Source organism: Alternaria postmessia, assembly GCF_024291825.1.
Source record: "Alternaria postmessia strain BMP 2775 chromosome Unknown scaffold_6, whole genome shotgun sequence".
Taxonomy (NCBI): Eukaryota; Fungi; Ascomycota; class Dothideomycetes; order Pleosporales; family Pleosporaceae; genus Alternaria; species Alternaria postmessia.
Window position 1 is genome coordinate 542,949 of NW_026260079.1, and position 16,371 is coordinate 559,319.

At 49.8% G+C, this 16,371-nt stretch overlaps 6 protein-coding genes across 6 annotated transcripts; 3 read left to right on the forward strand and 3 right to left on the reverse strand.

Annotated features, from left to right (window-relative positions):
• Positions 1 to 562: 562 nt before the first annotated feature.
• Positions 563 to 1,807, forward strand: J4E82_001703 (uncharacterized protein; the record flags this gene model as incomplete). Its single annotated transcript, XM_051728011.1, has 1 exon — positions 563 to 1,807. The coding sequence occupies one exon, from the start codon at positions 563 to 565 to the stop codon at positions 1,805 to 1,807; it is 1,245 nt and encodes a 414-aa protein (XP_051592366.1).
• A 2,187-nt stretch (positions 1,808 to 3,994) lies between these two features.
• On the reverse strand, positions 3,995 to 5,418 carry J4E82_001704 (uncharacterized protein; the record flags this gene model as incomplete). The annotated part of the gene is made up of 3 exons (XM_051728012.1): positions 3,995 to 4,598; positions 4,650 to 5,314; positions 5,392 to 5,418. 3 exons carry the CDS (start codon positions 5,416 to 5,418, stop codon positions 3,995 to 3,997), a joined length of 1,296 nt encoding a protein of 431 aa, XP_051592367.1.
• Positions 5,419 to 7,345: 1,927 nt separating this feature from the next.
• On the forward strand, positions 7,346 to 10,420 carry J4E82_001705 (uncharacterized protein; the record flags this gene model as incomplete). The annotated part of the gene is made up of 5 exons (XM_051728013.1): positions 7,346 to 7,687; positions 7,737 to 7,989; positions 8,036 to 8,293; positions 8,342 to 9,576; positions 9,632 to 10,420. 5 exons carry the CDS (start codon positions 7,346 to 7,348, stop codon positions 10,418 to 10,420), a joined length of 2,877 nt encoding a protein of 958 aa, XP_051592368.1.
• A 345-nt stretch (positions 10,421 to 10,765) lies between these two features.
• Positions 10,766 to 11,677, forward strand: J4E82_001706 (uncharacterized protein; the record flags this gene model as incomplete). The annotated part of the gene is made up of 2 exons (XM_051728014.1): positions 10,766 to 11,329; positions 11,417 to 11,677. 2 exons carry the CDS (start codon positions 10,766 to 10,768, stop codon positions 11,675 to 11,677), a joined length of 825 nt encoding a protein of 274 aa, XP_051592369.1.
• Positions 11,678 to 11,792: 115 nt separating this feature from the next.
• Positions 11,793 to 13,776, reverse strand: J4E82_001707 (uncharacterized protein; the record flags this gene model as incomplete). The annotated part of the gene is made up of 3 exons (XM_051728015.1): positions 11,793 to 12,945; positions 13,042 to 13,692; positions 13,742 to 13,776. 3 exons carry the CDS (start codon positions 13,774 to 13,776, stop codon positions 11,793 to 11,795), a joined length of 1,839 nt encoding a protein of 612 aa, XP_051592370.1.
• Positions 13,777 to 14,845: 1,069 nt separating this feature from the next.
• Positions 14,846 to 15,931, reverse strand: J4E82_001708 (uncharacterized protein; the record flags this gene model as incomplete). The annotated part of the gene is made up of 1 exon (XM_051728016.1): positions 14,846 to 15,931. The coding sequence occupies one exon, from the start codon at positions 15,929 to 15,931 to the stop codon at positions 14,846 to 14,848; it is 1,086 nt and encodes a 361-aa protein (XP_051592371.1).
• Between the last annotated feature and the right edge of the window lie 440 nt (positions 15,932 to 16,371).

The window sequence follows — 16,371 nt, forward strand, 5'->3', positions numbered from 1 at the left end:
TGGGATGCCGGAGCTAGAGAGCAGAAGTGGAGCCACCGATCAGGCGGGGTGGGATGCCGACGCTACCTACGCAGTCAGGACTGCTTGGCATCGCGAGCGCTAGTAAGATGCACGAGTGTCGAAGGTCACTGCGCCATCACGAACCTGGGCACAATTTGGGTTGATGATATAGCTACTTTTAGAAACGGCGGATGTAGATCCAGGGATGTCAACAGACTTGGAAGGGCGTGACTTGCTTGGTTGATGTCACGGCAGTGCCTAGGTAACCAATCACACCACCGGCTTGCCGACCTCGGATATGACCCAGTTATGAACTTTGACTATAACAACTTCATTGTTCATTCATCTGGAATGTCATCACTAGAACTCCATTCTCGACACACATCTTTATTAGACCAAACATTCCAAAACGATCTCCAGGCGCTATGTCGACCTCGAAGCTCTCCGAACGCGGTAGCCATGCGAGTACAACGGGAGCCAAAGACTTCGTGCGTATCATATCTTCTGAAACATGCTCTTTTGTTTGATACCCGTGCAGGAAATATGGGACATAATCACGAATATGTGGGACCCAAAGACGAATCCTGAAGGCTATGTGTCTCTCGGTCTTGCAGAGAACAGCCTGATGCACAACGAACTATCGGACTTTCTCAACTCAAAACGACTAGTGGATGACACAGCCCAAGGACTCACCTACGGAGACGGCCCACAAGGGTCTAAGCGGGTCAAAGCTGCAATCGCGTCATTCTTGAGCACCCATTTTCGCTCGACACAGGAGCTAAAGCCTGAGAACATCTTTATCACGAACGGAGTTTCATCAGCGATCGAGCATTGCGCCTGGACTCTCGCTAATCCCGGGGAGGGCATCTTGCTTGGACGCCCATACTATCGCGCATTCCTACCAGATATAGGTATGAGGACAGGAGTCCAAATTGTTCCGGTAGCATTCGGTGACGTCGATCCCTGCAACTCAGACTGCGTGGAAAAGTACGAAGAAGCGCTGCTGAGATCGAACAAACAGGGTATGCCGGTTCGAGCACTCATGTTGTGTCATCCACATAATCCTCTCGGAAGATGCTATTCAAGAGATACACTCATTGGGCTGATGAGACTGTGTCAGAAGTACCAGATTCACCTTATCAGCGACGAGATCTACGCACTTTCCATATGGAAGAATACCGTTGACGACATAGCTCACGAACGCGCCGGTTTCGAATCCGTTTTGTCAATCAGTGGCAAGGACATCATTGATCCTTCGCTGGTTCATGTTCTGTGGGGTATGTCAAAAGATTTTGGCGCAAATGGAATAAGGCTGGGTGCCGTCATCTCACAGTCGAACCCAGCTTTTCTTAATGCATTGCGAACATGCAGCCTATACTCCTCGGCGTCATCTCTCACAGAAAACGCTGTTGTGCACCTTTTATCCGATTCGTCATTTGTCGAGAGCTACATCGCGACAAACCAAGCGCGTCTCTCGGCTGCATATGAACAAACTGTTCGTGCTCTTCGAGAGCATAGCATTGAGCACATGCCTGGTGCCAATGCCGCTTTCTTTCTATGGATCAATCTGGGCAAGTTTGTGCGCGAGAAGACATCCTTGGGAGAGGAAGAGATGCGGGTATACTCTGGGCCAGAAAGCACACAAATAATCCAAGATAGGTTGCGGGCGAAAAGGGTATACCTGGTTCCCGGGGACGCCGTAGGTGCAGAAGAGCCAGGCTGGTTCCGCATGGTCTTCACTCAACGAGAAGAACTAGTAACTGAATGTATTCGGCGCATTGTCGAAGCGTTGGGGCAAAGACAATAGCCACCGATCAATTGAAGCAAGAGAGTTGTCACGACTGGATTCTTCGTTTTGCTCGGTGCAGAAGTTTCGTTCCACCAGACCTTTTCAGCCTGGCCGCAATCCAGATAATCTGTTGCACAGCCTGATTCCCATAGTGTGACGCCTTCAACCGTAAGATTACATTTGCTCTTGTGTCCTTTCACAGCTGGGGGATATTGTTTCTGCGCGACATGTTCCAGTATCCTTGTATGCTTCAATTAGGAAGATAAGACAAAAGTTGCGTAAGGAGCTAAGGTCATGGGTATGCTGTTCTTCTCATGGTATATCTAGTGTTTCGTGGATGATGAGATCCTCGAGATCTTTCAATGGACTGGCATCCGTGTGCTGATGGCGCGCTCTATACAGATCGGCGCGGCTTCAAATCAGGCGTTCACTCCTGTCGCCTGCGGATAGCATAGACTTAGCTACGCTGGGCGTCAGAGCTCAGGTGTCGCAATCGTTCTGTCAACCGCAGCAAGTGTAGTTGTTGTGTGCAGCAGGTTCTCCCTCAGTCGTCTGATGGCTTTTTCTGCGTTAAGTCGTGTGTTGGCATCGTGACTAGTCAATTAGAAACATGAGCTGTTGGTTTCGTGGAATCAAATCATCGATATCAGGGCTGACTTCCCGCTGTTTTTAGGGTTCTTGCAAGGCTCAGATCCCCTTAATCGGTGCTCGGAGAGAACATCTCGGGCACACGGCAGCCGAGACCGGTCCGCCGCTAGGCTAGATACAGCTACAAGAGTGTTTGTCATCCAGCCATTCGATCTATGTGTCTTTGCATCTTGCACATTCCCCTGCATCTTTCAACATCAAGACATTCAACCCAAAGCAACGAGATGGCCTCAAACCCTGATATTGCCCTGTTCCAATGTTCGTGGCCTGAATGCACTTCGAGTTACCAGCGGCGAGAGCATCTTAATCGCCACTTGAAGAAGCATCTTAAACCAAAGGAATTTAAATGCCCATACTGTACGACTGTGGTTGGTCGAAGGTACGTGTTCTTGCTTTATATTCTTTTGTGTAGCATTAACGCCTAGAGATTCCAGCGACACTTTAGTTCGTCATATTTCACGACACCACGAGGGCAAGGAGTCGTTCCGATCCCGAGCGCTTCGGGCTTGCGACCACTGCAAGGCTCGAAAAATACAATGTAGCATGGGTACACCATGTCATTCATGCTTGCAACGAGAGCTGTCATGTTCTTATGGCACTTCCGCTACATCTGATCAATCACAGCAAACGCTACAGACAAACTCGACCCCCACCCAAATCGCGCCCCTCAACCTGGATCAGGAAATGTCCGAGCTTGATAAATACATGGCCTTATACTTCACCGAATTCCACCCAACATGGTCGTTCCTTCATAAGTCGAGTTTTCGTCCGAAAAGGGAATCACAAGTACTGGTTCATTCGGTGGTAATGACAGGCCTATGGTTCAGTAACAAAAAAGGTGCAAAGAAGACAGCAATTGAGATGCACCAAACGCTGATGGCATCTATCCAGCGTCAACGCGTATGTATAATGCCCTTACTTTTTGCCCATTATCGCTAATGAATTGCTTTAGTGCGCATGGGATACTTCTCAATCCGATGCAACCAATGAGGCAAAGACTTGGCCCATAGCTACTTATCAAGCGATTCTCTTGAACATCATACTTCCCTTGACAGCCTGGAAACAGATCTCGAGTGCGGTATTGGAGTTTCCTGCGCCCGATTACGAGATCTTGGTGGCTCTCGTGAACAGCAGTCTGAAGAGAGGCATGTTCAGCTATCCAAGTATGCTTGAGCAGTACCAGCAATCAGCTTTGACTCCTCAAATTGCTCCTCATATCTGGATCGGTATTGAGGAATTGAAACGGTTCGCGCTGACTTTGTATCACGTGTGGACAATATATTGTGAAACGCAGGTGCCGAGTAAAGACGAATCTCAGGACCGGCTCTCGTCGCACAATCTGCAGTTTTCTGCCCCGATTAGTGATGACTTGTGGAACGCAGATACTATACCAGAGCTTATTACTCTGGTAGAAGAGGAAAAGGCTAACGGTAACCAAATATGCGACAATGAGATGAACTGGATTTGTAATTGGTCATGAGGTGCAGCCTCTGCAAGATCTAGGAACGTATTCAAATTGATTGCGCATTCCAAGGGTTGCGCACAAGATTCCTGACGTCAGATCTCGGTGTCTGGCAGACCCATCCCCTCCCAGCCAGCCATTTTACTCGACCATAGCCTCTGTGCTGTACCCCCACTTTGCCAGCTCCGAAGTTCTCTCTCATCGCTCTTACCTTGGATGAGGTTCAGAATGGCCACAGCATGCTCGGCACCAGGCTCAAAAGTCGAACCCAGGAAAGGCGGGAGTGGAGCATAGGCTTCACCAGCAAACCAAAGCCTTTTTAATTGTGGTGACGAAGCGGATGTGTCGCCACCCTGATCCCAGCTTTCGTCATCGGTCTCTTCGTCGTCGTTGTCTTCATCGAGCTCATCGACGGAGATCGGTCTCATGGTCAGAGGGGCAGCAATTACTTTGGTAATCCAAGGGGTCTCACACTTTGAGAGCATCTCCCAGATGGATTTTGGAAAGCTGTTCTTGGCGGCGTTAAGATAATCCTTCCATTTCTCTGCACGTCCTTTGACAAGCCGCCCTCGGTCTATGAACGTAGTCATGACATTTTCAAGGTCTCGGTCGGTATCCTGCTCGTACGGATGATACCAGCACCATTCGATCACCGTATCATCGTTGTCATCGGCATTGCCAAAGCCTGGCACACCATACCTGATAGCAGTCAGAACACAAGTATCGAAATGATTGAGGTAGAAAACCCACAGGATGATATATTGAGACCCGTGCATCTTGTACCAGACAAGCAGGCCTTTCTTGATTCGTTCATCAATCTCCTTTTCTTCATCGACAGAAACATCGGCTGGCACTCGGCCGCGCCATGCCACGACCTGCTCGTAGCTGGGCACCACACCTGGTGACGTGAGCCTTCGTATGGTAGATTGGGCACCGTCTGCGGCGACGAGCATGTCGGCAGTCTCTGTCTCGACACGATTGGTGGCTGTCAAGCGATATGTGATAGTCCACCTGCCATCTTCATACTGTGCGTCTTCCACATTTGCGTCTATGCGGAGCGTTGGACGTGCTTCGCTCGCTGTTTTCCAGTTTTTCTCGGACTCTACAACAACATCTCGCAGTAGAACCTGGTACAAATCGAGCCAAGTAGTCATCACAACACGATGCTCTTCTGGCACAGGCACCATCTCATCGTTGTCTGGGGAGAATATTAAGAGCTGTTCACCGCGTATAGAGCGTTCAAGCAAATCAGGCGCAGGGATGTATTCTTCGAATATCTTTCGGCCCCAGCGTCCAAGCGAAAATCCGCCGTTGTGCTTTTCTGAGTAGAGCGCATTATTTTGCTCCAATAGGATGACATCGCATTCGTTCTGGCAAAGGTTTGCGACTGTCAGCCCAGTTAGAGAACCCCCAACCTGGGAATAAGTTAGCAATGGAAGCCTCCAGCACTTTCACGACAACATCGTCAAGCGAAAAGCGAACGAGGACGTACTATTACTAGTTTTCGTCGTTCAGACATCTCGATGATGAGCGGGCATGGTCATGCCAGCGTGTCGAGAAGATTCCAACCCCTCTGCACGCGATGAACCTAGTAGGTTTCGGGGAGATCGATAAGGTGCACCCGGCAACGCGACTGCCGTATCCACAAGTGGGACAGGGTGAACCTAGCATCGGGCCGTTTTTGTGCCTGTTTCGCTCTCTACTATAATAACGTGTATCAAGAGTTGTGCGTAAGCATATTACAAACCTAGAAGGCTACAACGCGTGTAGTCTTTGTGGGCCTTCTTGTTAGAAATTGATGTAAGCTGCAAGAGCACGCCTGTTATCTCTGTACGTGTTTCGTTTTCCTCTTACATGCGGTGCTCAGGGCCCTCCGACGGCCGCTAGCACAATAGCGTGAAGCCTCTCCGGTCCATTACGTCATTCCAAACAAAAAACTAGACACTTTCTCAACTGTATCTCTCTACCAACAAAGTATGAAATGCTGCAACTTGAATCCCCGACCACATAGAGTATGGAAAGGCGATCCTGTAAAGAACTCTGTAGTTTTCTATCGCGCTGCGCAGTAGGTGTAAAGTCTCTGTCATCTCCGATCACTGAATGCGGCCGAGCAACGGGACCCATCTAATTGATCGAATTAATAACTTTTCGTACATCCTATCGCAGGGTGGCATCTTCTCCGTCACACGCGGCTCACACCTCTGTTTCTGAAGACTGCATGGACAAGCATGTCCTGCCGTTATGCGCCAACTTTGTATTCAAGTTCGTTCTTGGTGACTAGGTAAAGTGTGCGGCGAATATGCTGGTACAGAACGTCTACCACGTCTCCGACAAGGGCTTGCACTTACGTCTATTTTTCCTGCATCGACACTGGACTGAAGACACGTAAATTAAGATGGCAGATCGAGTTGTACGATAGTATTGGGTCTCAATCTACCTATGTATATATTCTGTTATCTCTGACTTTGTCTTTAAACTGATCTATTCCCTCATCTCTGTTCTTGATTTTTTAGTCGCAGCTTCTTTTGCAGAAAGCGCACTTCATGCTGAGGGTGATTGGGCACCACCGATGCGTTGCTTGCCTTCTACACCTTAAAATTCATAAGGCCTGGTACCAGTCGCCTTTCCTGATCTCAAATTCACCATCGTCATTGCCTAGGCTTGACTGATCGTATGCAATCATCACGACGACTTGGCCACATCTTCTTTTGCGGTACTAATACTCCATCCATCTCATGCGAATTGTGGTGAGCTATCAAAATGCGGAATTATGATCTTGCTCCTACTGTACCACCAACGTCCGACCCTCCGTACTAGTCCGCAATTCCGTTACAGTAGTTCCACAACTTAGTACGTACACCAGTAAGTTGTCCAATAGTCCCAGCCGAACTCTGGTGGGCTGATCCCGACAGTACACAACAGAGTACAAGTTGTTTGGAGTTTCAGGTGACAAGGTAGACCGTCGCATCATCATCACCTACATCTTTTCGCCTTACTAGTACAATAGCAAGAGCTGACCGAGGTCAAGTTTGCCATACTACAGTAAAGCTAAATGTATGTCTCTTGAACGGTCGACTTGTTACAATTATGACGAACTGCCGGGTATCTTGCTGATCTTGGGTGCCGGGCATAGTAACGATCAACTGTCATCTCGTGGTTCACACGCTCGGATAATGTAGAAAAGGGTCTCGATGACGTCGTGCAGGTGGGTCGTGCAGGGGTTAAGAAGAGCAACGAAGATCCGGGGGTCTCCACTCTCCTACCCCTAAGCCTCACGAAGCTTCCCTTATAACTCTCCTTGTCTGTACATTTTCCTTTGTTAAAACGCGTTTCGTCGTTTCTGGTGGTGCGAGAATTCCCAGAACACCGTACGTTCCTACGCGACAAGAGTTGGGCGCGTCCACAAGCGATCTCCGATAGCTCCGCACCCCTGATCCCGAGTCGCGATGCCTGTCAACACCATTTCTGTGGGCGCCGCAGTTACACCTACGGTTATTCAAACATACCTCTCGCATTACCTCAATCGTCGGCCGCTTGCGCAGAAACCCACGGCGCATATCTCCTACCACGAAGGCCTTGAGCTTATCCGCCGTTTCCTCCACTATGCTTCTTTCCATACAGTCGACGAACTACAAGCGTTCACGTCGCAATGGGTTCCAGTGCCGCGTTGGGTGCACGTAAACGTAGTGGAGATCTCGGGCAATCTATTAGAGCGCTCGGCACAGCTACTCAATGCGCAATTGGGACCCGAAGGCATCAAAGCCGTAGGAGGAAAGAATTGGTGGCAGGTCAGGCAGAGCCGATGCTCATGTACGATTCAAGCTAACACCTTAACAGTGGAGACGTGATGGGACGACACTGAAAGCTGAGTGGATCGAAATGCGCAAAGATTACGATGCGAGGAAACAATTAGCCATCACCAAAGGCGACCGCATCATGCTCTATGTTCATGGCGGCGCCTACTTCTTTGGCAGTGTCGACGAGCATCGCTATCAGATGCAACGACATGCACGCAAGCTCAAGGCAAGAGTGTTGGCGCCCAAGTACAGACTCGCGCCCCAATTTCCTTTCCCATGCGGTCTGCACGACTGTACGTACTTCCATCAACACCTCGGAACACATGCTGACTACGCTAGGTTTGGCGGCCTACCTCTACCTTCTCGAAGAAAAACACGACCCTACGACGATTATACTGGCAGGCGACTCGGCGGGTGGCGGCATGGTTCTGAGCATGCTGGTGACATTGCGCGACCAAGGCATACCACTACCCGCAGGTGCAATTCTGATCAGTCCCTGGGTAGACCTGACGCACAGTTTTCCCAGTCTTGGAGGGGATGACAAGATGGATTACATTCCCTCACACGGCTTCATCCACAAGCCGAGTATGAGCTGGCGTAAGTTGATTCTCTTCAGCTTGCTGTCGTATCACTGACACAATATAGCACCACCCAACGCCGACGATATGCTCGAAATCGAAACTTCATCCAAGAAGACCACCGGGAAGGATAGCAACTTAGACAAAAAGGAAGACCGTGCAGCGAAGAAGGAGGCCAAGGCTGAGCGCGTACGAGGATATTCAGTCCAGTCAGGAGATCGTCCACCTCTGGGAGATATCGTTGACCCTTCAGCCACTGGGCAAGACGAAGACGTCTGGGTTTCCTCAAATGGCAAGTACAGTGTCGGACCGAAGAGTCAACTATCCGTACAGCTTGAGGATGTACGTGTGGAGATCAAGGACCAGATCCAGATGTACGCAGCAAACCACCTATTGACACATCCTCTGGTCTCGCCAGTTCTACAACCAACACTCGGCGGCCTACCGCCTCTACTCATCCAAACGGGTGGCGGTGAATTGCTCAGAGACGAGCAAATTTACCTCGCGCATAAGGCTGCCCAACCACTGGCATACATACCACCCCCGTCCAATAATCAGACCGCCGAATCCATACAGGCTCAAGCCGCCAGCTACAAGCCCACCAATGTTCAGCTCCAGGTTTGGGACGATCTGTGTCACGTTACACCTACACTGAGCTTCACTCGACCAGCAAAGCACATGTACCGCAGTATTGCTCAGTTCGGCGCCTGGGCACTTGCACGAGCTCAGAAGAAGTCCATCGACATCCTTGATGACGATGACATTTCCTTCATGAGCAAGGACTCAAGTACCTCGTCAGATTCAGATAAGGCAGGCTCAGGGTCTTCGTCAGATGATCCCAAGTCTTCAAACGCGGAGGCCAAACGATTGAAGGCAGAGAAAAAAGCCACCCAAGATGCACGTGTGGGTAGAGCTGGTGATCCCATCCCACCATTCTCGAGCCACATGATACGCCAACGTATCGATCGACACGGCCGTATTTACGCACTTGCACCCCAAGAAGAGCTTGTGGCTTTGAACATTCCAAGCATCGATGTCGGCGTTCCAAAAACTGGACCTGTCAGTAAATGGATGAAAGCGCAAGCTCAGTGGAACAACAAGTTCTCCAAGCAGAAGATCAAGATTCAGAAGCAGCGTATCAAGGACATGCAAAAAGGTTTCGAGGGTTTTGAGGGTGAGACACCACCGCCAACCGCCTTAGCTGGCAGAAGGATAAAGGGAATGAAGGCCCAAAAAGCTGCAAAGAGGAGTTGGGGTATGTCGATGTGGTCTGGCTGGGGTAGCAAACACGACGAAGCCACTGTAAGCGCAATGCCTCTAGGGAACTGCAAAGGATAATGTTGCTAACACATCACAGATCGTACGCGAGAAGAAAGCAGATCAGAACCCCGACACCGAAGTCTCTACCTCCGTCGAAGATCCAGCCCACACTTTAGATGGCACCGCAAGCAGCAAACCCGAACGAAGCCGTGCCACTGGACTCGCCGCTCCAGATGTAAAACGATCCCGCTCACGTTCACGTCACTCGGCCGTGACCGACCAAGGTCAAACTGGACTACCCATGGACGACCTCACGAAAATCGAATCGATTGTACCGCATCCAGGTCTGGCCGACGCAACGACGCTTGCTCCAGAACGCTCTGCATCCCCTCTTCCATCTCCTACAAGCCAGCTCGGCAGCCCTGGCTTGCCTCCGAACATCATCGTTTCAGACAACCCTGGAAATGACAGTACTATTATTCCGGCGACTGATACGCTGACTACGCGTCCGACAGCGGGCGGTATCGCGTATCCTTTCAGCCTCAAGGTGGATGGACCGGATGGGAAGGATGTTAATGCTAGTACGCTTACGCTAGCTAGTGTGAACATAACTACGCCCCCTGCTGTCGACGACGCGCAGAATGAAGAGAAACAGCTCGGCAGTATGGGGGCGGTGACTGAGACCGTCAATGAGCAGATCTTGAAGGAGGAGAGACCACATGTTGAGCGGTACTTCACTGCTGGCCAGGGCGCGGGGCTCTTTAGCAGTGGTATTCCTGAGGCGAAGGTTGGAGAAGGAGAGACAGCGGAGAGGCCGGGTGTTGAGAGGTTTGAGACCGCGCAGGACGGTTTGGAAACACTTGCTGCCGGTAGTGAAAAGCAGTGATATAGCAAATGAGCTTAAGGCGGCGAGGATAGCTAGGTAACATAGTTGTAGATACCCCATTTTCTTTCGTCCACAGTTCTAATACAAACGTACACATAGGGCTCAGACTTCTTGAATCTTCCTCCAATCCGATCTCGCACTACGTTCTGTGATGGACTAGATTATAAGGTTCCACAAGTTGTGATGACTTCAATCTGGAAGTCAACCTAACCTATGGTACCTCCGCCGGAGATAACGTAACTCCGCGTGACATCACCCCGCTTCAACACTACCCATTCTCGATCAACGAAAACATAACTCTTTCTTCATTTCTTTCACATCAAATCGCCTCTTTCAGATCTTACAATGTCAGTCTTCCGCTCCTCAGCCCACGCTCTCATCACAGGCGGCGCATCCGGCGTCGGCTACTCCGTTGCCCAACTCTGTCTGAAGCACTCAATGCGTGTCTCCATTGTTGATTTCAACCAATCTTCCCTCGACATCGCGGGCAAGAGCTTAAAAGGCGAAGTTAGGCTCATCAAAGCGGATGTATCTTCACGCCAGGACTGGGCATCGATTCGCGAACAAGTTGGCACGGATGTCGACTTTCTTATGCTCAATGCCGGAATAGGCGGAAGAGGAACATGGGGCGACGAAGATTACTTTGACAAGATCTTGGCTACGAATCTGGGTGGTGTGGTCAATGGACTCAATGCATATGTTCCTTCGTTCAAAGAGAGAGACGGGAAAGGGCCATCAGCGATCGTGATCACGGGCAGTAAACAGGGTATTACGAACCCACCTGGTAACGCCGCATACAACGCTAGTAAGGCAGCTGTGAAGACTCTCGCTGAGCACCTGAGCTATGATTTGAAAGATACTAGTATTGGTGTTCATTTGTTGGTTCCGGGGTGGACGTTCACCGGTCTCGTAAGTCGCCTTTCTCCGATTCGGCGCTCTGTTATATCCTCTGCCCCATCTGCATCCTGGTTTTTCAACATTAACCTTAAAAAACAGTCAGGAAACACACCCGGCTCTGAAAAGGCGAAGCCAGAAGGCGCGTGGTCAGCCGACCAAGTTGCAAACTACATGTACGCCAAGATGCAGGACAAGAAGTTTTACATCATCTGTCCGGACGACCAAGTTACAGAGGAGACGGATAAGAAGCGTATGTTGTGGAGCGTGGGGGATATCGTGAACGAAAGGCCGCCGTTAACGAGGTGGAGAGATGAGTATAAGGAGGAGGCGGAAAAGTGGATGAAAGAGCAGAAGGTGTAGTGGACAGGCCAGCATAATTGGGAAATCGGGCTTGAAGGCTGAGTAAATGTTATGCTGACCTTGAATTTACCACATTCGTTTGTCTCTAGTCATATCTGCCTGTAGAGTCATTCGTCTAAGCCCTTGGGTATCTCAGTATATCCTCGCAATTACAGTCAAACCTCATAGACCACAAACGCATGCGCATCATTAGTTCCTCCGTCTTTTCCAGCTCACGATCTTTCCCAAACAGGGATTCCACAAATTCACGACCCGAATTTTTACCCATAGACACGGGCTTCTTGTTGCCAGCCTCCTCCTTTGCAGCTTTCCACATATAGTCCTCGCAGATTTTCAGAAGCTTTGTGAAACGCACCCATATCCGTTCAGCTGACACCAAAAAGTCCTCCACAATTTCCTGGCTCTCTTTTTTCAAGATTTTTGCTATTATGTCTTCAGCACGTTTTGTCTTTCCCGCAAGCTGGATCAAGAGCAGCCAAAATTCGCCAGCCATTTCCGCCAAGGGCGTCGTAGGGCCATAGAAAAAGACGGTCCAATCGTAAATCCATTTCCCTAGCGAATTCGCGTCGAAGACACTACCGAGTAGCATGATTGGCTCCTCTTCTGGGTCCCAATTGCGGTACGAATACCCAGAAGGTATACCTGCTCGGATTGCGTCCTCTTCCGTTGCAACGGATCTTTTGCGTGCCACGTCGGACTTTGGCAGATTTGAAGGGCTTCTCTTCGGTGGAGAGCTTCTAGAACTCGGGCCTTCTTTTCCATCTCGGTAAGTCGTAAATGAGCTCGGGTTCTCTCTACCTGATGATCTATTGAAATCCGTCATTGGCTGCGATGATGTCCATGCTTTCATCTCGCTCTGCTGCTGTTGCTTTTGAAGGTAAGTCTTGGCCGAATGGCCCTGCTCGCAACGATCCACCTGTGAGTCTTCGTATTTGTGGCGCTTCGATGAGCCATTTGGAACATCGATTTCCATTAAGTCTTCCTGCTTGCGTTTCTCGGTACTTGAGGCCTGCTCTGGCAGGTCTTTGTTCAGCCGACGCTTCTTCGGTTTGATTAGTCTCACGCGATTGAAGTTTGCAGGCTCTTCATCCGGATCGTCATCTCTCTTACGTTTTCCTGATCCCGAAGGCGGTACAGGATGCACGATACGTCGCTCTGACTTGACTGGTGGTGCTGTTACGAGAGAATCTGGGGCTTCTGGTGCAAACGTTGTGGCACTAGCCTCATCTGTGATGTCGACTATTCGAAGCACGTGCTTGCAATGTAAGCTATAGGGAGTCAGTCCATGAAATCATAGCGATCGCGGAAGATTCGTCTTGCACTTCCGGTGCGCAAACACAAGTAAAAGCATGGCAACCACATACCATGTGCTACCAAGTCCCCTTGGCTGCTCAGATTGTGCGTGACACCTGATACATTTGGTTCCTAGCGAACCCTCTGAATCGCCGCCATCGGACTTCTGAAAAATCATGTCCATGTCGAACCACAGACCAGGGCGAAAGACAGTCTCCCACTTCTGCTTGGCGTTGACATCTTTGCCGGTTGCGCGATTTTGCAAGACATACTCTTTCTTGAGTACTTTCTTAATACCTGGTTTACCCTGGAATCGCACCTCCAGAACAGCTAGAAGTGCATCCCACGATGTGATAAAGTCTAAAGTGATGGTACTCACCCGACCGATCGCATCCTCGAGGTAGAATATACGCGGATCCGAGATTGGGCGTGTCAGTGTAGGCAAGACGAGCTGGATGTCCAAGACAGAAGCTTGTATCTTGTCAACAGCAGCATATGTGACGAGATTGACGGCTACAATCTTGAGCATAAGGGCCTTCAGATCGTGTCCAAGCTGCAGTAACCAGTTTGCACGTGTTGATCTCACTAGCGCTGAAAGAAGGTTATTGCCTGCTGTGACGCGACGATTCACTTCATCTAGTCTTGTTTGAAGGTGTTTAACTGAAGAATCTTGTTTGTCGAACAGCGTAATGAGGGTGTTGTTATGAGCTTTCATGGTGTGCCTGTTGCATATCAGCCTTTATGTCCAGAGTCGGGGTTCTTGATCTTTACATCGTTGCAGCAGCCAGAAGCTGATCGATAGACATCGAGTAGGCCACCACTTCTGCTCTAAATCTTGAAACATCATCCCTCATCTGCACCTGCCAAAGAATCTTCTTTGCGCTGCTAGAAACTAGTTTCCGCGCGGTTCCTTTTGTCGATGTGTCCCCGAGGTGGCCTTCATACCGCTGCGTCTTAGCTTTGAAAGCCACGAGCGACGCACGACATTGATTGATGGTTGTTTCCAAATTTCCAAATAGTGCAGTCAGTTCAGGTGTGGTAGCATGTGTTTTCGATAGTATGCCGACCTCCAGCAAGGATTTCTCAAGCACATAGAGTTCGCGAACGACAGCCTGATACTCTGCGGCGGATCCATTAGTGTCGCTCAGCGCATGTACACAGTCCTTTACCAGTATACAAACTGCGATGATATCCCCAACTGAGCCAAACGTGATCGACATAGCAGGCGATAGGATATCTTGCAGTCTTTCAGGTTGTGCTGAGTATAAGGTGTCCGTCTGACACTGGAAATGAGGGGGTGGCTGTGAATACAGAGCTTTACCCGATGAAGCTCACCGGTCGGTAATAAGGCAGACTTGATGGAATGTTTACAACCTGCGCACAATGGCATAGGCCGTTTTTACCTGCCAGAATACGCTCACGATTAATTCTTGCAACGATCTTCATCTTTCTGCAATACTGTACATGCCTTGCCTGCATGTTACATAATTGTTCAAAGGAGCGACAGTCTATGAGGCTTATCAAGCCGCACAGTGGCGTCGTAAAGAATACAAGCTGACGCGCGCATGGTCGCCACGTATGCTTCAGCTGCTTAGAAAGACAGCGCCATCGACTCGGTAGAAAAGTAGTGCTTGTGCTGCTTGTAGGTGGCTCGGAGGCGGCAGATTGCATGAGTGTTTGTTCACGAGCAGACCGCTATCAGTCGGAATGCATATCGGCTAACACGTCGGTCGACCCAAAATTGAAAACGCTAGAAATTACTACCGTGACAGATAGGAAATGGGGTATCATATGCTCCTTGATCTAAACGCCGATGAGTGCAAAGGTAAAATCGCTCAGAGGTCGGTAAATCGACCGTCCCGACATAGCGTATGATCAGTCAGAATCGTAGCCCACCAGAGCTTCAAGCAGAGCGGGTTTCTTGGTTGGCGCCTCAGCATCTGCATTTTCAGGCCCCGCGTTTATACCCCTTGTATCAGTATCTCTCTTCCTCTTCAGTATACCCAAGTTGAATCTGGAGGCTGGCATGCTACCACTGTGGAGAAATGGATCAATCGCGGCCTTTGTGTTTCCGACAAGTGTTTGCTGCAGTCCCAGTCGACTCTTTTCCTTGGCTATTTCTACCTTAAGTTTCTTCGTCGGCGGTATAGGATGAACAACCTTGTCGTTTGTGGACTTTTCTTCCACCTTTGTGTCCGCGAAAAGAGGCTTCCACTCCAAACGACCCACTCCCCAGTTGTCCGTCGCTGTAGAACCAAACTCGACCAGCCCAGCTCGTGTGCGGTCTGCCTCCGTCTCGTCCACTATATCCAGTCCCAGACTGAACTTATCTTGCATACCCTCCCTGTGTTTATCTTCTTTTTTCCAAACTTTCCGCTTTTCTCGAAAGTCCCTTCTCAGTTTCGCATTAACATCATATGGATCCCTCCAAACTTCCGCCTTCTCATACAACTCCTCAACTCTCTCTTTATTCTTCTTTTCGATCCCTTTATCCTCCAGCTTCCCCTCTAGATTTGCGAAGGCATCTTCCCTCCTCTTCTGCTTCTCTTCCTCAGTCAGGAATTTGAGGTCTCCCTCGGCTAAAGCCTCGTCTTCTTTTCCGGCAGGCCCATAATCCCTTCTTCGCGCCCCTTCTGTAACAACATATTCGCTATTCTGCGGATCCGTTCTAATCTCCCACCAGCCACCACAAGCACTGTGTTTCATGCGGAAACTCCATATGGGCGTGCTGTGGTAGTTGCCGACTTTCTTCTTCTCGGCGTTGAAACGTACACCTTGGCCGATGATGGCGGGCGGACTGCAGTGATCACACCACACGGCGAAGGGCAGTTCGAAGCGGACGGTGAGGATGCCCTGGGAGATTTTGTTTGCGCGTTTGCCGAGTGGGTGTGAGGAGTTGTTGAAGCTTGGAGGATTCGAGGCATCAGGCGGGTAGTACCGCCCCATATTAAAGCCCTGCATCGTGGGCGGGTGCGTATGGGGAGATGCGCGGCGTACGCTGAATTCCGGTGACGGCTTAGTTTGGTGTTGAAGTGATGCAGTCGCGAAGTTTGGCCGCGGGAGTGGATGACGTAAGCACAGACAGCTCTAGGAATCGCGACTCTTACGTGAAGAGGCTCTTTCGTAACAGGATGCGGTATGACATCATGCTTTCATTTACGTGCATCCAGCTAGGCCTCCAAACATGTATGCATGCTGCATGAACTTCCCGAGTTGGAAGGTAAATTAAGGTTGCTGTTGATTACGGCGCTAAAAGGCTTGTCTCACTATATACTTGCCACAGCCAACTCCGATGCCTCACGAACAATGTACATAGAGACTGGATAGTAACACACGATGTAATATACATCATATATGATGTTGAAAGAATAGTCGCAATCATATTGTTTTCGATGTTTGGT